This window comes from Mustela putorius, unplaced genomic scaffold (genome assembly GCF_011764305.1).
Source record: "Mustela putorius furo isolate JIRA1106 unplaced genomic scaffold, ASM1176430v1.1 tig00000151_pilon_pilon_pilon, whole genome shotgun sequence".
NCBI lineage: Eukaryota > Metazoa > Chordata > Mammalia > Carnivora > Mustelidae > Mustela > Mustela putorius.
The window spans coordinates 15,455,615-15,476,529 of record NW_025421296.1 but is presented as its reverse complement, the minus strand read 5'-3'; the positions used below and the strand labels follow the sequence as shown (position 1 = coordinate 15,476,529).

General features: G+C 35.6%; 1 protein-coding gene across 2 annotated transcripts in view; it reads right to left on the bottom strand.

Moving 5' to 3' along the window:
* The window catches only part of PXDNL (peroxidasin like), a 522,967-nt gene that overhangs the window by 17,887 nt on the left and 484,165 nt on the right, over window positions 1-20,915 (bottom strand). For both annotated transcript variants that reach the window (XM_045075802.1, XM_013048441.2), the window contains 2 exons: window positions 15,972-16,086; window positions 11,362-11,491 (listed from right to left, as the gene is read on the bottom strand). In XM_045075802.1, the coding sequence (XP_044931737.1) occupies window positions 11,362-11,491; window positions 15,972-16,086 (245 nt within the window). The remainder of the gene's footprint in view (window positions 1-11,361; window positions 11,492-15,971; window positions 16,087-20,915) is intronic.

Here is a 20,915-nt window from a genome sequence, read left to right as displayed (position 1 = left end):
GAAAACTCACCACAAAAAAAAGAACAAGAGGTAATACCGAAGGCTGGGTACCTAATCAATATGGACATTGGTAATATGTCAGATGTAGAGTTCAGAATGATGATTCTTAAGGTTTTAGCTGGGCTCAAAAAAAGGCATGGAAGATATTAGAGAAACCCTCTTGGGAGAGATAAAAGCCCTTTCTGGAGAAATAAAAGAACTAAAATATAACCAAGTAAGTTGAAATAAAAAAAGCTATTAATGAGGTGCAATTAAAAATGGAGGCTCTTACTGCTAGGATAAATGAGGCAGGAGAAAGAATTAGTGACATAGAAGGCCAAATGACAGAGAATAAAGAAGTTGAGCAAAAGAGAAACAAACAAATACTGGACCACAAGGGGAGAATTTGAGAGATAAGTGACACCATAAGATGAAACAACATTAGAATAATTGGGATTCCAGAAGAAGAAGAAAGAGAGAGGGGAGCAGAAGGTATTAGAGAGAATTAATGGAGAGAATTTCCCTAATATGGCAAAGGAAACAAGCATCAAAATCCAGGAGATACAGAGAACTCCCCTCAAAATCAATAAGAATAAGTCCACACCTTGTCATCTAACAGTAAAATTTATAAGTCTTATCAACAAAGAGAAAATCCTAAAAGCAGCCCAGGAAAAGAAGTCTGTAACATACAATGGTAAAAATATTAGATTGGCAGTGGATTTATCCACAGAGACCTGGCAGACCAGAAAGAACTGGTATGACATATTCAGAGCACTAAATGAGAAAAATATGCAGCCAAGAATACTATATCCAGCTAGTCTATCACTGAAAATAGAAGGAGAAATAAAACGCTTCCAGGACAAACAAAAACTGAAAAAATTCGCAAACACCAAACCAGCTTTACAGGAAATATTGAAAGGGGTCCTCTAAGCAAAGAGAGACCCTAAAAGTAGTAGATCAGAAAGGAAAAGACAATATACAGTAACAGTCACCTTACAGGCAATACAATGGCACTAAATTCATATCTCTCAATAGTTACCCTGAATGTTAGTGGGCTAAATGCCCCTATCAAAAGACACAGGGTATCAGAATGGATTAAAAAAAAGAATCGATGTGTTGCCTACAAGAAACTCATTTTAGACCCACGACACCTCCAATTTTAAAGTGAGGAGGTGGAAAACAATTTACCATGCTAATAGACATCAGAAGAAGGCCGGGGTGGCAATCCTTATATCAGATCAATTAGATTTTAATCCAAAGACTATAATAAGAGATGAGGAAGGACACTATATCATATTCAAAGGGTCTGTCCAACAAGAAGATCTAAAAATTTTAAATATCTATACCCCCAACGTGGGAGCAGCCGACTATATAAACCAGTTAATAACAAAATCAAAGAAACACATCAACAATAATACAATAATAGTAGGGGTTTTTGACACTCCCCTCACTGAAATGGACAGATCATCCAAGCAAAAGATCAACAAGGAAATTAAGGCCTTAAATGGCACAGTGGACCAGATGGACATCACAGATATATTCAAACCATTTCATCCCAAAGCAACAGAATACACATCCTTCTCTAGTGCACAAGGAACATTCTCCAGAATAGATCATACCCTGGGTCACAAATCAGGTCTCAACAAGAATCAAAAGATTGGGATCATCTCTGCATATTTTCAGACCACCAATGCTCTGAAGCTAGAACTCAATCACAAGAGGAAATTTGGAAAGAACCCAAATACATGGAGACTAAACAGCATCCTTCTAAAGGTTGAATGGGTCAACCAAGAAATTAAAGAAGAATTGAAGAAATTCATGGAAACAAATAATAAAAACGCAAAGTTCAAAATCTATGAGACACAGCAAAGGCAGTCCTGTGAGGAAAATATATAGTGGTATAAGCCTTTCTCAAGAAACAAGGAAGGTCTCAAATACACAACCTAACCCTACACCTAAAGGAGCTACAGAAAGAACAACAAAGAAAGCCTAAACTCAGCAGAAGAAGAGAAATAATAAAGATCAGAGCAGAAATCAATGAAATAGAAACCAAAACCAAACAAAAAAACAACAACAACAACAAAAAAAACAATAGAACAAATCAATGAAACTAGGAGCTGGTTCTTTGAAAGAATTAATAAGATTGATAAACCCCTTATCAAAAAGAAAAGAGAAAGGACCCAAATAAATAAACTTATTAATGAAAGAGGAGAGATCACAACCAACACAAAAGAAATACAATTATAAGAATATATTATGAACAACTCTATGCCAACAAATTTGACAATCTGGAAGAAATGGATGCATTTATAGAGACATATAAAGTACCACAACTAAACCAGGAAGAAATAGAAAACCTGAACATACCTATAACCAGTGTGGAGATTGAAACAGTCACCAAAAATCTCCAAACAAACAAAAGCCCAGGGCTAGACGATTTCCAAGGGGAATTCTATCAAACATTTAAAGAAGAACTATTACCTATTCTCCCGAAACTGTTCCAAAAAATAGAAATGGAAGGAAAACTTCCAAACTCATTCTATGAGGCCAGCATCACCCTGATCCCAAAACCAGATAAGCATCCCATCAAAAAAGAGAATTACAGATCAATATCCTTGATGAACACAGATGCGAAAATTCTCACCAAAATACTAGCTAATAGGATGCAACAGTAAATTGAAAGGATTATTCACCGTGACCAAGTGGGATTTATTCCAGGGCTAAAAGTTTGGCTCAACATCTGCAAATCAATCAATGTGATACAACACATTAATAAAAGAAAGAACAAGAACCATATGATACTCTCAATAGATGCTGAAAAAGCATTTGACAAAGTACAGCATCCCTTCCTGATCAAAACTCTTCAAAGTGTAGGGATAGAGGGCACATACCTCAATATCATCAAAGCCATCTATGAAAAGCCCACCACAAATATCATTCTCAATGGAGAAAAACTGAAAGCTTTTCCACTAAGGTCAGGAACATGGCAGGGACGTCCATTATCACCACTGCTATTCAACAAAGTATTAGAAGTCCTAGCCTCAGCAATCAGACAGCAAAAAGAAATTAAAGGCATCCAAATTGGAAAAGAAGAAGTCAAACTATCACTCTTTGCAGATGATATGATACTATATGTGGAAAACGCAAAAGGCTCCACTCTAAAACTGCTAGAACGAGTACAGGAATTCGGTAAAGTGTCAGGATATAAAATCAATGCACAGAAATCAGTTTCATTTCTCTACACCAACAACAAGACAGAAGAAAGAGAAATTAAGGATGCAATACCATTTACATTTGCACCCCAAACCATAAGACACTTAGGAATAAACCTAACCAAAGAGGCAAAGAATCTATACTCAGAAAACTATAAAGTACTCATGAAAGAAATTGAAGAAGACAAAAGGAAATGGAAAAATGTTCCAGGCTCCTGGATTGGAAGAATAAATATTGTGAAAATGTCTATGCTACCTAAAGCAATCTACACATTTAATGTAATCCCTATCAAAATCCCACCCAGTTTTCTCAAAGAAATGGAACAAATAATCCTAAAATTTATATGGAACCAGAAAAGACCTCGAATAGCCAAAGGAATATTGAAAAAGAAAGCCAAAGTTGGTGGCATCACAATTCCGGACTTTAAGCTCTATTACAAAGCTGTCATCATCAAGACAGTATGGTACTGGCACAAAAACAGACACATAGATCAATGGAACAGAAATAGAGAGCCCAGAAATAGACCCTCAACTCTATCAACTAATAGAGTTAACTAATAGAGTCAACTAATAGAGTTAAATAATAGAGTCAACTAATCTTCAATGAAGCAGGAAAGAATGTCCAATGGAAAAAAGACAGTCTGTTCAACAAATGGTGTTGGGAAAATTGGACAGCCACATGCAGAAAAATAAAATTGGACCATTTCCTTACACCACACACCAAAATAGACTCAAAATGGATGAAGGACCTCAATGTGAGACAGTAATCCATCAATATCCTTGAGGAGAACACAGGCTGCAACCTCTTTGACCTCAGCCACAGCAACTTTTTCTTGGGCACATCGCCAAAGGCAAGGGAAGCAAAGGCAAAAATTATCTATTGGGATTTCATCAAGATCAAAAGCTTTTGCACAGCAAAGGAAACAGTTAACAAAACCGAAAGACGACTAACAGAATGGGAGAAGATATTTGCAAATGACATATCAGATAAAGGGCTAGTATCCAAAATCTATAAAGAGCTTAGCAAACTCAACACCCAACAAACAAATAATCCAATCAAGAAATGGGCAGAGGACATGAACAGACATTTCTGCAAAGAAGACATCCAGATGGCCAACAGACACATGAAAAAGTGCTCCACATCCCTCAGCATCAGGGAAATACAAATCAAAACCACTATGAGATACCACCTCACACCAGTCAGAATGGCTAAAATTAACAAGTCAGGAAATGATAGATGCTGGTGAGGATGCAGAGAAAGGCAAACCCTCCTACACTGTTGGTGGGAATGCAAGCTGGTGCAACCACTCTGGAAAACAGCATGGAAGTTCCTCAAAAAGTTGAAAATAAAGCTACCCTATGACCCATTAATTGCACTACTGGGTATTTACCCTAAAGATACAAACAGTGATCCGAAGGGGCACGTGCACCCGAATATTTATAGCAGCAATGTCGACAATAGCCAAACTATGGAAAGAACCTAGATGTCCACCAACAGATGAATGGATAAAGAAGAAGTGGTATATATACACAATGGAATACTATGTAGCCATCAAAGGAAATGAAATCTTGCCATTTGCAATGACGTGGATGGAACTAGAGGGTATTACACTGAGCGAAATAAGTCAATCAGAGAAAGATAGCTATTATATGATCTCCCTGATATGAGGAGGTGGAGATGCAATGTGGGGTGTTTGGGGGGTAGGAAAAGAATAAATGAAACAAGATGGGATCGGGAGGGAGACAAACCATAAATGACTCTTAATCTCACAAAACAAACTGAGGGTTGCTAGGGGGAGGGGGGTTGGGAGAGAGGGGTGGGTTTATGGACATTGGGGAGGGTATGTGCTATGGTGAGTGCTGTGAAGTGTGTAAACCTGGCGATTCACAGACCTGTACCCTTGGGGATAAAAATACATTATATGTTTATTAAAAAAAAATAGTAAATTAAAAAAAAAATCTTCTCAGCTAAATTTCCAAAGTCATCACTCACAGGTTCTGTGTTCTACAAAACACTAGAGATAATTCACTCAAGTTCTTTGCCACCTATAACATGGATCATCTTTTTCTTCAATGTCTAATAACATGTTCCTTATTTCCATCTGAAATTTTATCAGAAGTACTTCTAACATCATATCCCTGCCAAAAATCTCTCCAACACAATCTAGACTTTCTCTAATGGGCACCTCAAAGCTCTAAACAGCCTCTATTCATTACCCAGTTCTGATGACTTTTTCACACTATTAGGTTTTTGTTACAGCAACATCCCACTAATTGTTACCAAAATCTGTACTGGTTTGCTAGGGCTGCAATAATAAAGTACCACAGATCAGGTGGCTTAGCAACATTTTGTTTTCTTACAGTTGTAGAAGCTGGAAGTTCAAGATCAAGGTGCTGGCCGAGTTAGATTCTTCTGAGGACTTTCTCCTTGGCTTGTAGATGGCTAACTTCTCACTGTGTCTTCACTTTGTCTTCCATGCTTGAAAATCCCTGGCATCTTCCCAGCTGTGTGAGTAATAAATCTTTCTTCGTCCAAACCAATTAGTCCCCTGGATTTTGACATAAAACCTCACCTTGTGCAGGAGGTTCTCCACATCAAAATGGAGTTGCTATAATACATTCAATCACCAATCCCTGACCATTATACTTCACAGTTATCTCTCCAAAGCTTGTCCTTTTTTCCCCCCTAAGATCATTTGTACATCCTAAGACAACATCTGCTCACTTCTGGAGCACGACATAACACTGCAGTCACTTTTGTTTTCCTTTATCAGTTCTCTTATAGAAACCAGATCAAATTATCTAAATTCAAATGCAAAGAATCTTTCCTGTTCCTCAGAGACTTGGAATTCAGGAGAACCCTTTATAGACCTTCTTATTTAGACAGTTTCTGCCCCTCAGACTCATATATCATGTGATTCTTTATTACCTATTCCCCAGCAATACTTGACATCTTTCTGTTCCTTATATATGTCAAAACTTCCTTTAGTTTTAGTCGTTTCACTTTCTGTGGTTGTTATATTTGTAATAACATTACCTGTCCTTTAATTAAAAGAAAGCCTCTGGAGTATCTTTGATTCCTTTCTTTCACTCATCCTCATATACCTGCTCTATAAAGTGGTGAAGCTGGATTTTCTGGAACAGTTCTAATTTATGCTTCCCCCTCCCCAGCATAATTATTATTATTGTTATCCCCTTTGAACTCATGAAAGAACCTGCTTTGGATTAATAAATTATAGTGGACAATCTATTGCTCTCTTTATCTCTCTTCATGTCTGTTTGCTTGTTTAAATAATCTGAATTCAGAACAAGAATTTTGTTTAGCTTCATATTCCATCTTTCCAACACCCAGAAAATTTACCAAGTTACAGTGAAATACATGATCTTAACATAAGTATGAGTCACAGATTAGCTATCATTAAATTATTATCAACTGCACCCTTTTACATAGATCTCAGAGGAGAAATCTAGACAACTATGCCCTAACTTTTTTCCCATTATGTTTTGGATTAGTCTACCAATGAGAGGCACTCATGTAAGACTGGAAAGAAAATCAGTATTATTCTCAAGCACAATTGTTAACAGGTATATAGGCTGAGCTTCAGGCTCCTGCGAAATTCCCGAGACTTGCTGTGGCTTACATATGAACTCCTGTGAACCAAATATCTTCTAGAACCTATTTCTATGACCTCTATTCCCCTCTTCCAATGGTTGTGAAAACCTATGGCTTTTTGTATTAAAACCCATCCCACTTGGAATTACAGAGGGGTTTCTGTTATTTTTACTGAAAACTGACTTACACATCTCCTTTCAAATAAAATAAGCTTACATTTTAACCCACTGAGCCAACCAGGCGCCCCTCTGCTAAAGCTTATATTTTAAATTGAATTTTAGTGTTTCATTTATTGAAAAATTTTAAATTGCAAATTATTTCATATTAAGAAATAATAAAATATCAAAAAATAAAATTCCCTCTAAAGTCTCATAATATTAATGTGGTGTTCCAAATGATGGTAAGTAAGTACATGCAAGTTATTTAGTGATTTCTGTGTATCTCCTCTGTACCATTTATCAATACTCAAAATTAGGCACTTTTTAAAATTGTGTCCTAAGTTCTGAGATCTGATCATGTATGACACATTATCTGAAAAATTACAGAAAAATGAATTGCCTGTCATGATTATATAACTGTAAATATTTTTGTCCATTTAACAAAACAGATGGACTCCATTTCTCACTATATTGCAGCTCTGGAAATTGCATCAAATGTACAGAACATTTTATTTTCTATAAACAAATGATACATTTGCAAGATAAATTCCTAGCTTATGACAATTTAAGTAAATTCCAGCTCTGGCTAATAACATGTTATAATGACAGAGGTATAAACACCATAAACCTCAACCATAAAATAATATATAACTGTGTAATAGGCTCCTAAAAATGAGAAAATATATCCACTATACCAAAGGGCCATGGAAAAAAGCATATACCATATGAAGACTATAATTCAATTTTATTATGATCTTGATATTTATACAAAAAAATAGTATATGCTTATTTTGTTAATTTCAACTATTAAATTAAATGCAAACTTGTATGTTTTATTTAGCTTGAATAGAACTTGAAATAAATGATTTAAGGCTGATTTGAATGGCCTAGATTTCTCTTTAAAAATCTGATGGTTTGAGTCTTAATATATGCCTTATTTTACTCTATATTCATTCAAAAGGGTACCAGGGATCTAAGAACTCCTCCCAAAGTCTCAACCATTCTTTATAAAGCACTTACTGTGACATCAAACAATTTGAAAACCTCACTAAGAGTTTAATTTTAATTAAAGGTATAAATTCTTATATATTATCTCATTGTTCATTATATACTACCTCTCCCCTGCAACAGACAGACACCCTTCACAGCCATGTAAATTCAGCACTATCACAAATTGAAATAATTAAATGTTCTGAGTGTAGCTATAGCTCTAGCTCTAGTTATATCTACAATGATCAGAATCATATTTAATGAACAAATATAATTTACTATAACCTACTGATTAAAAAATACTTTTAATACCATGGAATTTGCAGACCACCTTCATTACTTTGATTCTATCATGGTTAAAGGACCAACATTAATGAATATCTTTTCTAGACATTCCAAAGCCACCTAATAAATGTAAATAAGCAACAGTGGAAAATGTCAAGACTGGCACTATTTCACAGCCCTGTAGACATAATGCACCTAGGGTTAGAAAGTAAAGGTAGAAACCCATGGCTAATAACTGAAGGTTGGAATCTTGTGTCATAGACAAAGGATGGTCTCAAGAAAATAATCTCCTACATGACGAGTACCTCTATATCCTGTTTGATCTACTTCTTCATTGTCTTTAATTTTACCATGAGAAATACACATGACTTTATCTGGATGATCATTTTTTTTTAATTTATTTATTTGTCAGAGAGAGAGAGAGAAAGACAGCATGAACAGGGGGAACAGCAGACAGAGGGAGAAGCAAGTTCCTCAGTGAGCAAGGAACCTGATGTGGGACTCAATCCCAGGACCCTGGGATCATGACTGGAGCCAAAGGCCGATTAACTGATTGAGCCACCCAGCTGTCCCTGGATGATCATTTTTCATAAAATAAAGGGTTTAGTTTTAGTTTTTTATTTATTTATGAATGAGTTGCATTCATGTTGATAAGCAACAGAAAAGCCATGAAGCTGAACACACTGCACATTTAGAAATGTCTTTCTTTAGCTAAGAGGATACATTTCACATTAGCACGGACCATTAAAACTCAGGAAACTGACAAATTAATAACAAGTGTTAATTTCACAAATCCTAAGGGCTTATTATATCTGAAAATATGCTTTGTCCTCAGAACATCTGTGTTCATCATCCTGTCCACCTCCGACTGCTTCTTTTTCTATTCACAGATGTAGTGGTAGATGCTCAATTTATGTGTGTTCCATTCTCAATGTTTTATTTTGTTTTTTTTTCTTTTTTCAATCTACTTTACATGACCTGGCTGGTTTCTGACTTGAGTCAATATTTTCCAATGCTGGTATTATGTCATATTCATTTATTCCTTCAATTTTTATCTGTCAGGATTTTGTCAGGTTTCATTAAGTGTGCACACAGTTCTGTGCCCTACTGTACCTCTTCCCATCAGTGTATCCCGTGTGTCCCAGGGAAACCTGACTTCTGTAGGAGTGCTCAGGACCTTGTAACTGCCTCTTCCATCTTTGTCTGGTCCTAACATACACTTTATATTCCTGATAGATTCAGAACTTTTTGAGTTCAAAAAGGAAACCAGGACGCCTGGGTGGCTCAGTCAGTTAAGCATCTGCCTTTGGTTCAGGTCATGATCCTAGGGTCCTGGGATCTAGTCCCACACTGGACTCCTTGCTCACTGGGGAGCCTGCTTCTCTCTCTGCCTGCAGCTCTCCCTGCTTCTCCTCTCTCTCTCTTTCTCTCTCTGGCAAATAAATAAAACAAAATCTTAATAACAAATAAATAAAAACTAACAAACAAATCACTGGTTGTTCTTAAACAAGTACTGTGTGTTAGGCACTGATGACCCAGCAGTAAAACAGCCCCAGCTATTAAGATATTTATAATAAAATGGAAGAGATAGAACAAATTAACAAGGAAAAACACTTTTGCTTGATACATTTAGAGATACATATTACTTCACACTGTTATTGGACACTTGGAGGACCAACTACTACAGTCTTAGGGTATCTGGAATGCTTCTAATCACTATTACAGCATATATCAAAGATGAAATATCACCATCAACATATAGATAAAATTGGACTAAAATGTTACTTATGAATTCTACCTGTATCTGTAAATCCGTAAAATAAGTTCAAGAAAAATAATTTGCTATATAGATAAAAGGATTAATATTTAAGGTAACAAGGCCCACCTTCTTCAGCCCAGGTCTTTCTCTTACCAGTATAACTTACCTCTTCTATGACACATGAACTCAAGCAAATAAAATAGAGGTCCCTATATTCAGCAGGGTCCCAAAGTCCTAGATCATCCCAACCATTCCAAGAGGGAGTAACCTTAACCTTCAAGAATAACCTTCTAGAAACAATGCTTCACATCTTTGAGATTCATGTTCAGACTCAGATTGGACAACTGATTGGACAAGTGGTTGTTCTGGTCATAAAGAAGGGTACTGATGGATAGCACACTGCTGCAAACCATGGCTGCAGCCAGACCCTAAGGGTGACACATGCAGCAAGAAGGTAATCTTGCATTTCTAAACAAGATAATGTTTACATTCAAAAGCAACAGTAATATGTTAAGGAGGTTACTGTTCACATAGTTCCTCTGCCATCCTTACAACATTCCTGAAAGTCCAGAGGATACTTACTCTGGATGGTTAAAGAAATTGCCCAGCTCAGACAACTTGTAAAGGCAGAACTTCCTGGCAGCAGGCCCTGGGTTCTTCTCACACCCCTACAGTACTTTCTGCCTCAAGGCCTCTGATGGTAAGAAGCAAAAAATATGCTTCATGGTGACATTAAAGTTGAGGAAGGAGCCAGCACAGCACTATGCCTTGAAAGAGATCAGAATTCCATTTCTGAATAAAACCATCTAATTGCCATTTCTAATATAAGCCAATGAGTCTCATTGACTCATTCCCAAATTTTAGAAAAAATTAAATAAACCATGAGCCAGAACAAGTGAGAAAATAAGCAAAAGTGCAGAGGAGTATGAAAATTTCATTTTTAACAATAGCTTTTTCAGAAATGGAAAACCAGACAAAGCAGTAATCCCTCAGAGGCTTGTTTGGATTCCATTTCAAACACAAAAACAAAAAATTATAAGAAAAGTATGTGTTGGCCTGTTACAAATTATCTACATCCACAGAGATAAAAAGAGCACCCAAACACAATTATTCAGAAAAGCCCTGAGCAGGAACTCAGAAACTCACTGAGCAGATAGCTCCATCACTGAGACCCTATGTATTGAAGAAATTGATATTTGGTAGAAAAGAAATGGGTTTTACCCAAGTGCTCCTTCCCTGAATTCAACTATTATAAGGAAATGGGTATTGTGTTATATATCTACAGAGCCATTGGACAGATTTTTTTTTAATCTAGTTATTTCAATCTCTACGATAAGAACATGTTGCTTAGGGGGAAAAACAAACCTGTTCTCTGAGAGCTTTGATGGTTTTTTGAGTTTCCACTGCAAAATTGCTGAAATCTTGGGCAAACTCTGCTTTTGGCAGAAATGTCACATGTCTACCATCTTCATCAATGTACAAGTAATCTTGCTGCCTGTTTATAATAGAAGAAAAATAATGCTGAAAAATAGAAGTCAGATGGTAAAAAAAAAAAAAAGATCAACAAATATTCCTCAGGCATTAGAGTGTACAGGGCATTGTGACTTTCTTTGCGTGACTAGAATTAGAAATTAAAATTAAATGACATATAAGAAGATAATCCAGAGACTTACATCTGTTCCACATAGTTTACTCAAAATGATAAGGAAGTATTTCTTAGGAAATAAAGGGAATGCCATGTAGTATTACATATCTATTTGACATATTATTTAGATCTCAAATTATGTCTTTTGCTAAAAATTGTTCATTTCACTTCACAGTGAAAGAGCAGTGACAAATTATTATATTATATATGATATAGCACCCAGGTGGGAACGTTCCTTGTTCTATTATAAATTCATGGCAAGAACTAAATTAAGATAAAAATACTAGTCTGACAAAAATCTAATCTTAAAGCAGATGCAAAATAGCACAGTATTGTCAATAATAAAAGGAAATAAAAAGTCTTGGGCTGAATTCAAAATATGATTTCTAGAGCTTAACTTAAGTTCTCAAAAGACAGAGGTAAATAATGAGTTTGGGAAATTGAAATGAAAGTTCCATACATCTATGATTATAATATATTGTTAAAAACATTTTATATAGATTTTATTTAGTTGACATGCTATTCATGTCCAAGTTTTTCCTTTTTTCCCAAATTGTGTTTAAAGTTCTTCCTTGTCAAAAAACCATTGTAACTTTCAAAATTGTTCTGCTTTGTTCTGCCCAATATATGTCTTCTACTGTTCAGTAAGAAAATGGCTTGCCAGACACAGTAGATCCTACGAGCTTATAAAATAATTCCTAAGCCAAAGACATGTTACAGGCTTACATCAGAGAGGGAATTTAGGAAAAGGTAGCACTGAAAAAGAAAAGAAGTTACCAATGCCAATTGCTCAGTCACTAGATCAACTCTATGTCCCATGAGACGCTGTGAATTAGAGGCACCACAAACCAGCTTTTACTACGTTCAAATCAATTCAAGTGTACAAGTATTGATATGGATGATACTAGTAACCACAGATAATTTTAATAAAGATTATTTAACGCTTTTGTTTTCATGCTGCTCTCTCCTATAAATCATCAGTGTCGAGTCAAAGGAGATTGAACTGCAAGGAAGTCTGGATGATTGTATAAAGTTATAACCAAGATTTAAAGTACTGAGTATAGGAACGTAAGGAGTGGCTGATACCGGCAAGACCAGATTATACAATGAGATGGTGTTCACAATTGAACAAGTATGTGTTGGGTGTTGGTTATGTAACAGGCATTACGCTAAGATACATGTGAGGGTCCTTTTCAGTAAGTAGACTGCTAACATTCTCTCAGAAAAGACTGATTGATGAACAAGCAGGAAAAACAACATTTGTATGAGGAAGACAAATAAGAAGGTAATGACTCCTGCCTGGGGTGGGGGTGGGAGGGTGCAATGAGTCAGGGAAGCTAAATAAAGCAGACCATAGTTCTTCATTCACTTCAGGGACCATACAGTTCTGATTGCTTTGCCCTAGAGGCCACATCACCTCACTCAATGCACCCAGCAGTGCCAAGAGACACTTGAAGCAGCCTTGTCTTTCAGATGAGAATACTGTGACTTAGTTGTTAATATGTCCACATGATATAGTTATTAAATTGCACAGCTGAATGCAAATCAGGATTTTTAAAAAACAAAATTTAAAAGTCCTTTCTTAACCACTACACAGACATTTTAGTCTGATCATATTTGTGTTTTAGACAGTGTGGAAAAAGAGAAGAGAGACAAGGATACCAGCTAGGGAGATTATTGGGGGTAGCCAGTGAGAAGGAGGGAGAAGAACGGAAGAAAAAGATGGACACTATGGATATTTCTACATTGTAAATTATTAATAAAAACACGAAACTCAGCATAGAGTTTATAAGAAAAAAATAATACTTATCAAGCTAAACTGATGTCAACTCATGAATAGTATATTGAAAAATGGATCAATTTTTGACCAAAAGACAGTAAATGCAAGAAAGATGAATGTGCAGAGAAAAGTGAAAGTAAAATCATAGCCTGAGTGATCTGCACACACTGAGTGAGAGGATTTGGCCTTTTTTGGTCTAAACAAGTCTTGAGTACAACAAAACTATCTACAAAGGATTACTGAAACATGTATAGTTAGAAGACAAAACAAAGCTGGTATTATCTTTTTATTATCATATCAATAATAAATGGAATTCTGGATTGTGAGGCTCATGTTTGAGTAAAATTTGATGAGGTTGGCAGGAGACTAAAACTGAAATTAACCAGTCTGTAGCTGAGTGACTAACGCTACAGGTAAGCAGAATGTCCATAAGGTCACCACAATCTTAAAGAGTTCAAATAGTACTATACGTTAATTATTACCTCAAAACAAGTAAAATGAATGTTTTTGGAAGGACAGGATATGACTGTAGAGCATGGCAGAAGGCAGGTAGTGGGTATTTTGTCCATGCCACATACCTTTGGATTTGACTGGAAGAGTCAGATCTCTATTACCATCCTTTAAGTAAAAGAGAAATTGCCTATAAATGTGTCACCCAACATCTATTTCCAATTTCACTCTGGTAAAACATTTCACATACTAGAGTGGATTACAAACCAAATGAAATGCTAAATTAACTAAGGGCCATGTGACTATTTTCTGCCACTTGAATTACTTAAAAATGGTTCTGACTAGAGCTATGGCTCCTGGCCAAGTCTACCTTACAGGAAGGAGCTCCAGTAACACATGGAACAGATTTAGTTTCCTTAGTCTAGAATTTAAGGCTTTTCTCTCGCTACCTCAAACTTCTTTTATAGAATATTCTTCCAGGATGCTCTTCATCCCTAAGTATCGAACACATCAGGTTGTTTAGACATGTCAAGCCTTACCACTCTCCAAACATACCTAACTTTTCTCTGCCCCCATGATTTTGCTCACTGTTTTTCCAGACTAGAAGCCCTAAATCTTCATCAAAATCTTAGTCTTTTTCTCAACATCTCACCTCTGCATAAGCTAAAAGCCCAAAAGAATTATCTATACCTTGTTCTGAACTACACAGCATCCTAATTGGATTTCACATCAGTATTATATGAACACTTCTGTACAGAGTTAATATTTACATAGCATTTAAAAGAATGTGTGGCATATAGTGAGCACTATAACAGCATTTGCTATCCTGTCTTTTGTGGAACACCTATAATACTACATCCCACATCACCATTAGGTGCTTTACATATACATATATACATTACTAATATAATAATTGCACAAGGTAGGTATGATTATGCCCACTTTGCAGCTGAGGAAACTGAGACTGAAATTTTACATAACCTGTGTCCATGAAGTAGTGGAAACAGGGTGTGAACCTGTGCCAGAGCCTGAAGCCTTCACCCATCTCCCTTATCATATGACCCACTTTCTCTCCTAGACTATAAATCTTACAAGGCCATGTCTTGTTCACTTCTACATACATCACAAATTCTCAGTTGTGACTGAGAGCAGGAACTCCAAAAATATATTTTGAATTTGACTGAATGATAATGCTTAGGAGCCTGCTGTGAAGCCAAGTTACTAGCATGTGGTAACAAAGTGTTTTCAATAGTATCCCTCCTATGGGGCTGTGAATTACAACATTTTTATTTTTGTTTTGGTAATTTAATTATACAAGCAACTACTGAATATTTACTCAGTGAAAAGAAGCTACTGTATATACCCATGCTCAAGTCATTGTTTCTCTTTTCAGAAACTTCCAAGACAATTGTGTGGAGGAACTCTGTAAAGAAGTGAAGGGGGTGGGATTATGGACATTGGGGAGGGTATGTGCTTTGGTGAGTGCTGTGAAGTGTGTAAACCTGGTGATTCACAGATCTGTACCCCTGGGGATAAAAATATATGTTTATAAAAAATAAAAAATTAAAAAAAAAAAGGAAGTAACTACATATGAAGCTTGTATATAAGTGTCACAGGAGAAGTCCTAACAGATTTCAAAGGAGTAAGATTGATATTTCTCAATTTTCTAAGGGTTCAAAAATATCCCATTTTGGTCACAAATGAAACTTTCCTTGCTATACACTATATATGAATTAAAATCAACTAAACTTGATAAATGTTATTACTTTCATTACAAACAATATGCTGAGTTTCCCATTTTTGAAAAGAATTTTAAAAACAGCAATATCCATAATGTGATTTAAGGAATCATAAATAACATTTATTATGTGCAATTTTCTGTACTTTATTGAGAAGTATTTATTACTGAGCATGCCCTGGACATGATGTTCCAGAGTGAAAAGGAACCCATATTTATCACATAGCTTATTTGCTCATCATTGTATAATTTATCCTACATGTAAATGAGTCAGCCATGGTTTCTATAAAAACCCTCAAACTGCATATTTGAAATAAATCTATGATAAATAGCCCAAAGAAATTAAATATTTCTGTACATACCTACTGAGTAGATCACTTAAGTTCTTATCTTTCTCATCAGGATAGCTGTACTGAGCAGAACGTTTCTTTCGAGATTCTTGTGTGAATGCTCTGAACTGTCCTCTACTCCTACAGTCTGTGGGGGAAAAGTATCCACATGAGCATTGTGTGAGATTGCCATCATCCTCCTATCTAGAGTATCTCTTTAATTGAGAAGGGAAATGGATAGCTGCTTGGTCAATTCAATTACAGGTTTCTGGTTTTGCATATGACTCCATCTCTGTTTTTACCAAAGCAGGTGAGATACCAAGACAATTTACAAAATCTGTGGAGGCTCCACAGGGAAAGCAAGCTGAATCTGAGCAAGGACACTGATCACAGGGTACATTATTTTCACTTAGAGGACTTGACAATGGGGAAAGAAACAAAAACATGGTAGACAGAATGTTTACGGGACAATATGCATATAGTTAACACTATTGTGCTGTACACTTAAAATGGTTTGCATAGTAAACCATGGTGGTGGTGTTTTTCACCACAATAAAAACACATGAGAATGGTCTGAAATTTTTTATATAAATATGAAACAACAATAAAAACAAATGTTCTTTAAATTTCATCTGAAAAAAGTTGGATTGGAAACCAGGTATATTGAGAAGAAGAAACACAATGATATAGAACCTACCTTTCCAAATAGTAAAACTACTACATATAAAGCTTAAAAAAAAAGGGGGAAGAATTTTTAATGCTGGAGGGAAAAACAGATTGAAATGGAACGTGATAACCATCCCAGAGCTTTTCACTACGCACTTGAATCTAAGAGGTTACACTGGGCAGCATAAATTAGCGGAAAACAAGGGATTATGCTATAGCATTTTGTATTGGGCAATAGCAACTTATTTCTCAAGAAGGGGAAGTAATGACAACTTACACAATCACCTTAGCATATGTAAGTTAAAATCAAGAGGAATATGTTCCATGATAAAATGTTAAGCAAAGCTGAGGATAAAATGTAAGTTGATATTTTCAATAACAAAATAAGCTACAAATGCTATAAAATTAGACACAAAAGAAAAATAAAACTTTGTTATTCTATATGAACTTACCAATATTAAAACAAATCGAAAATAAATAACATGTTAAAATGGTGGCAGTGATGTATCTAACATTGTTATAGTTATTTCTTTTTTCTTACTCTACCTCTATCCTTTGTTTTGTCCCAGTTTTCAATAAGAAATAGTCATGATTTAAACAATTTAAAACAGTAAATGTAAGTAAGCAGAAAGAAATGGGTTATTCCAAAGTCTGATTCACTTCAGTAGGCTGAGGCCGGGGACAGGTGGGAAACTTTGGACAATCAAGGAGGAACATGAAAGTCAAGAATTCTTCCCAGGGACAGAGAAGTCCTCAAGAAGGGAGGTAAAACTGGGGCAATGACGAACTACCTCACTGGGCAAGATTTGCCCATGAACTCATGGGAAATACACGCTGCTGAAAATGTTGCAGTTGTAACTTCTGAAAATGTATTTTTGAGACATTATAGATAAAGTTATGTAGTTTACTAACAGACCTATACATGCCTACTTTTACACAATTACTTTAACGTAGCACCTTATCAATAATCAATAATCCATAAGTATTTGCAGATCTGGGTGAGAAAAAATAGAAATGAAAACAAAAAGAAAAAAACTAACACATATGGGTTTCACTCCTGTAATAAAACTTAATTTTTAATTATTTTTTAAATTATTTTAATTTTTCTATTTCTGAAGAGTATATAATTTGTGTCAATAAATATATGGAACTTCCTAAACTAAGTTATTAGACTAAGCAGTGTAGGGAAAATAAAAAATGAGTAAGGCATGGTTCTTGGTTTTAAAGAGTTTGTAAGTGGAAAAACACAGCATTTCCAGTTAAGCCAGATATTATACCTTTTAATCCTCATATAAAAAGGAAAGAATATAGAGAAAGGGGGCTGCAAGTCAACTCACATTATCTATTGTCTTTATTCTTTTAGGAAGATAGAACTTTAGAATTTATTTTAGAGTGCCAATAGAATATGCAAGGTCATATACATAAATCCCAAAAGCAAAGAGTTAGTTGTATTTGTAATGTAGCAGGTATATATTGATGCACATAAGGGAGCAGAAACACAGAGAATCACTCCCCCACACCCTAGTTCCACCAGAGAATGAACACTGAGAGTGAGGTGAACAACTCACTAGAGTTGCAATGACCAGGCATCTCTTTTAATGTGACAGGTTTTTTTATTCCTGACATCTTTTTTTTTTTTTAATTCAATTTGGTATTTATCCCTAGTTATTGCTGAAGAGGTAAAGCATATTTGATTGCTGAATGTTTGGCTCTTAAGCAAACAACATCTGAATTGAAACAGTATGTTAATTTGATAGATGCTTTGGTTTTATACCTATGCATATATATCTTTTATAAATATGTATTTACACTTGTTCAAACTCTGTTCTTAGGCCTAACATCAATTATTAATTTGAAACTTTATAATAACATGTGATGGGTATTATTATTCCTAGTGTTACCTTGAGGAAACTAAAAGAGGTTACATTACCTTCTCCAAGGTACTACAGCTTTTTATGGAAGAGCCAGGATTTGAATCCAGATATATTGTCTCAAAAGCCCAACCTCTTAACTGCTACACTACAACAAGGAATGAGAAAAATAGAAATAATAAGATCAAAACTCCTGAATATGAGGTTTGTGCAACTTTGGAATAATGGTACCAGTATTTGTTAACTGGATGAATGAATGAGTGGAAGGATGGATGAATAGATCTAGAGTGGAAGATAAAAGGAGATTACTTGAATTCATATTGGCTCAAAAATACTGTCAAATTTCTGGTCTACATATGACTTAGTGGAGGCACGTTAATACAGCAGATACTACTTCAAGATGCCATTGAAAAAATAAAATTAAATTTTAAAAAAATTGTTCCCTGGGGTGGGGGAAAGAAAAAAGAAGACACCAGTAAGAGATGTGGATTAAGATAAAGCAATATGGCTCATTTTCAAGAAGTATAATGCAATGTGTGTATGCATGAATACATATAACTTCCCATTCAGCCAGTACAGCCTAAATTGGCCCCCCAACCCATCCCTCAGCCTTTGTACTATGAATGAAGCCCTAGATCTTTACTGTGTCAAACGAAATCCTTCCCTGTGCACACATTCTTCTGTCTTCAGCCTCATTTCTCTCTAATGCACCACTCATGGCTAACCATCCAGCTCCAACTTCATTCGGTCTCTCTCACCTGAGTAATAAACACCACAGGTCATGTCACCATCTCTAAGAAGCCTTTCTTAAACTGAGGACCAGGTCAGAAGGAAATTAATTACATTCTCTCAGCACTCTGTACCTCTGTCTACTATTCTTCATTGGCTAAGGAGAGAACAGCAAGGAGGGCTCTGTCTTACCTACCAGTTGATCCCCATCCCATAGTATAGCACCTGCACATGATCCACACAAATAAATATTTTAATGAACGAGTGAATGAAATCAAACAGGCCAAATCATTATTTTAAAATATCCAGTTCTTTGTTATTTTCTGTGTTTAAGAGTTTGATTGCAGGGTTCACTCTAGGTTATACCATGCTTTCCACATTTGAAATATATTACTTTGGATAAACTACTTAAACTTATTGACTCCACTTTCTCATCTCTTCATGAGGATGATAACACAATTTATCTCATGGAGTTGGTGAGAGAATTAAATGAGTTAAGGGAAGTAAAACATTCTGAAAGAATGTCATATACAGATTAAGCTTCAACATCGCTTTTATTTCTGGAAAAAACTTTATAGAGAATAAGATGACTGACTTATTTAGTTCATAAGCAACTTTGCATAATGTCAAAGTTATAAATGCTTTTGTTCATAGAACTAACGTTCAAAAAATATTGTTGAATGAATTAAAATTTAAGGTAATGTGTTTGTAGACAGTTTTTCAAGGCAATTCCAAATGAGCTTAAAAAACATTTCCCTGAAAATAATTGGTATAAACACTTCAGGATTTTTTTACATTTACATTTCTTTATAGTGAAAATAGCACAGAACAATTTGCAGAACTTGCATAAAAGCAACAACTTGCTATTTAAAGGTATTGTCAAATTAAACTAGTAGAAACGTGATGTCAGTCTGTTTGGCAGTGAGTACTGAAAAAAAGAAAGCTTATTTCAATGGGTATGTAGATTGCAGTCATGTCCATGACTTATATCTAAACATAGACCCCATCTGGTCTGGCCTAGAGATGGACACGTGGTAAGGAAACATGTCAGGACACGAAATCCTGGACATTAATGATTAATTTAATGAAATCAAAAGATTCTGAAGACAACAAGCTGCTTTAGTCATGGGTCTGGACATTCTGATTTGTTGGAGTGACTGACATTCCTTGAGTATTAAACTTGAGTAAACAAGTTCAAGTTGGGGAGTTGAAGGTACAGTAGCTTCAAACATACATGTTTGCATAAATTGATCAAAACACTACAACTGTGGAATATCAGGGTCCTGATGCTGCATTCCACATACCAAAAATATATCAATGATGATAGGCTTGGGGCGCCTGGGTGGCTCAGTGGGTTAAGCCTCTGCTTTCGGCTCAGGTCATGATCCCAGGGTCCTGGGATAGCCCCGCATTGGGCTCTCTGCTCAGCGGGGAGCCTGCTTTCCTTCCCCTCTCTCTGCCTGCCTGTGATCTCTGTCTGTCAAATAAATTAAAAAAAAAATGATGATAGGCTTAAAAATTGACAAAAATATATAACACTTTGTTTTTAAGTTATGGTCAACCCTTGTTTCTTAACATTTTAGCACTTCTCATTCACTGGCAAGAAGAGAAAAGGGGAAGAAGTACAAATAACAATTTAATGAAACATAAAAATGTTTTATGTTTCATTCAAAAATGTTTTATGTTTGGGGGAGACTCTGAGATCAGCTTT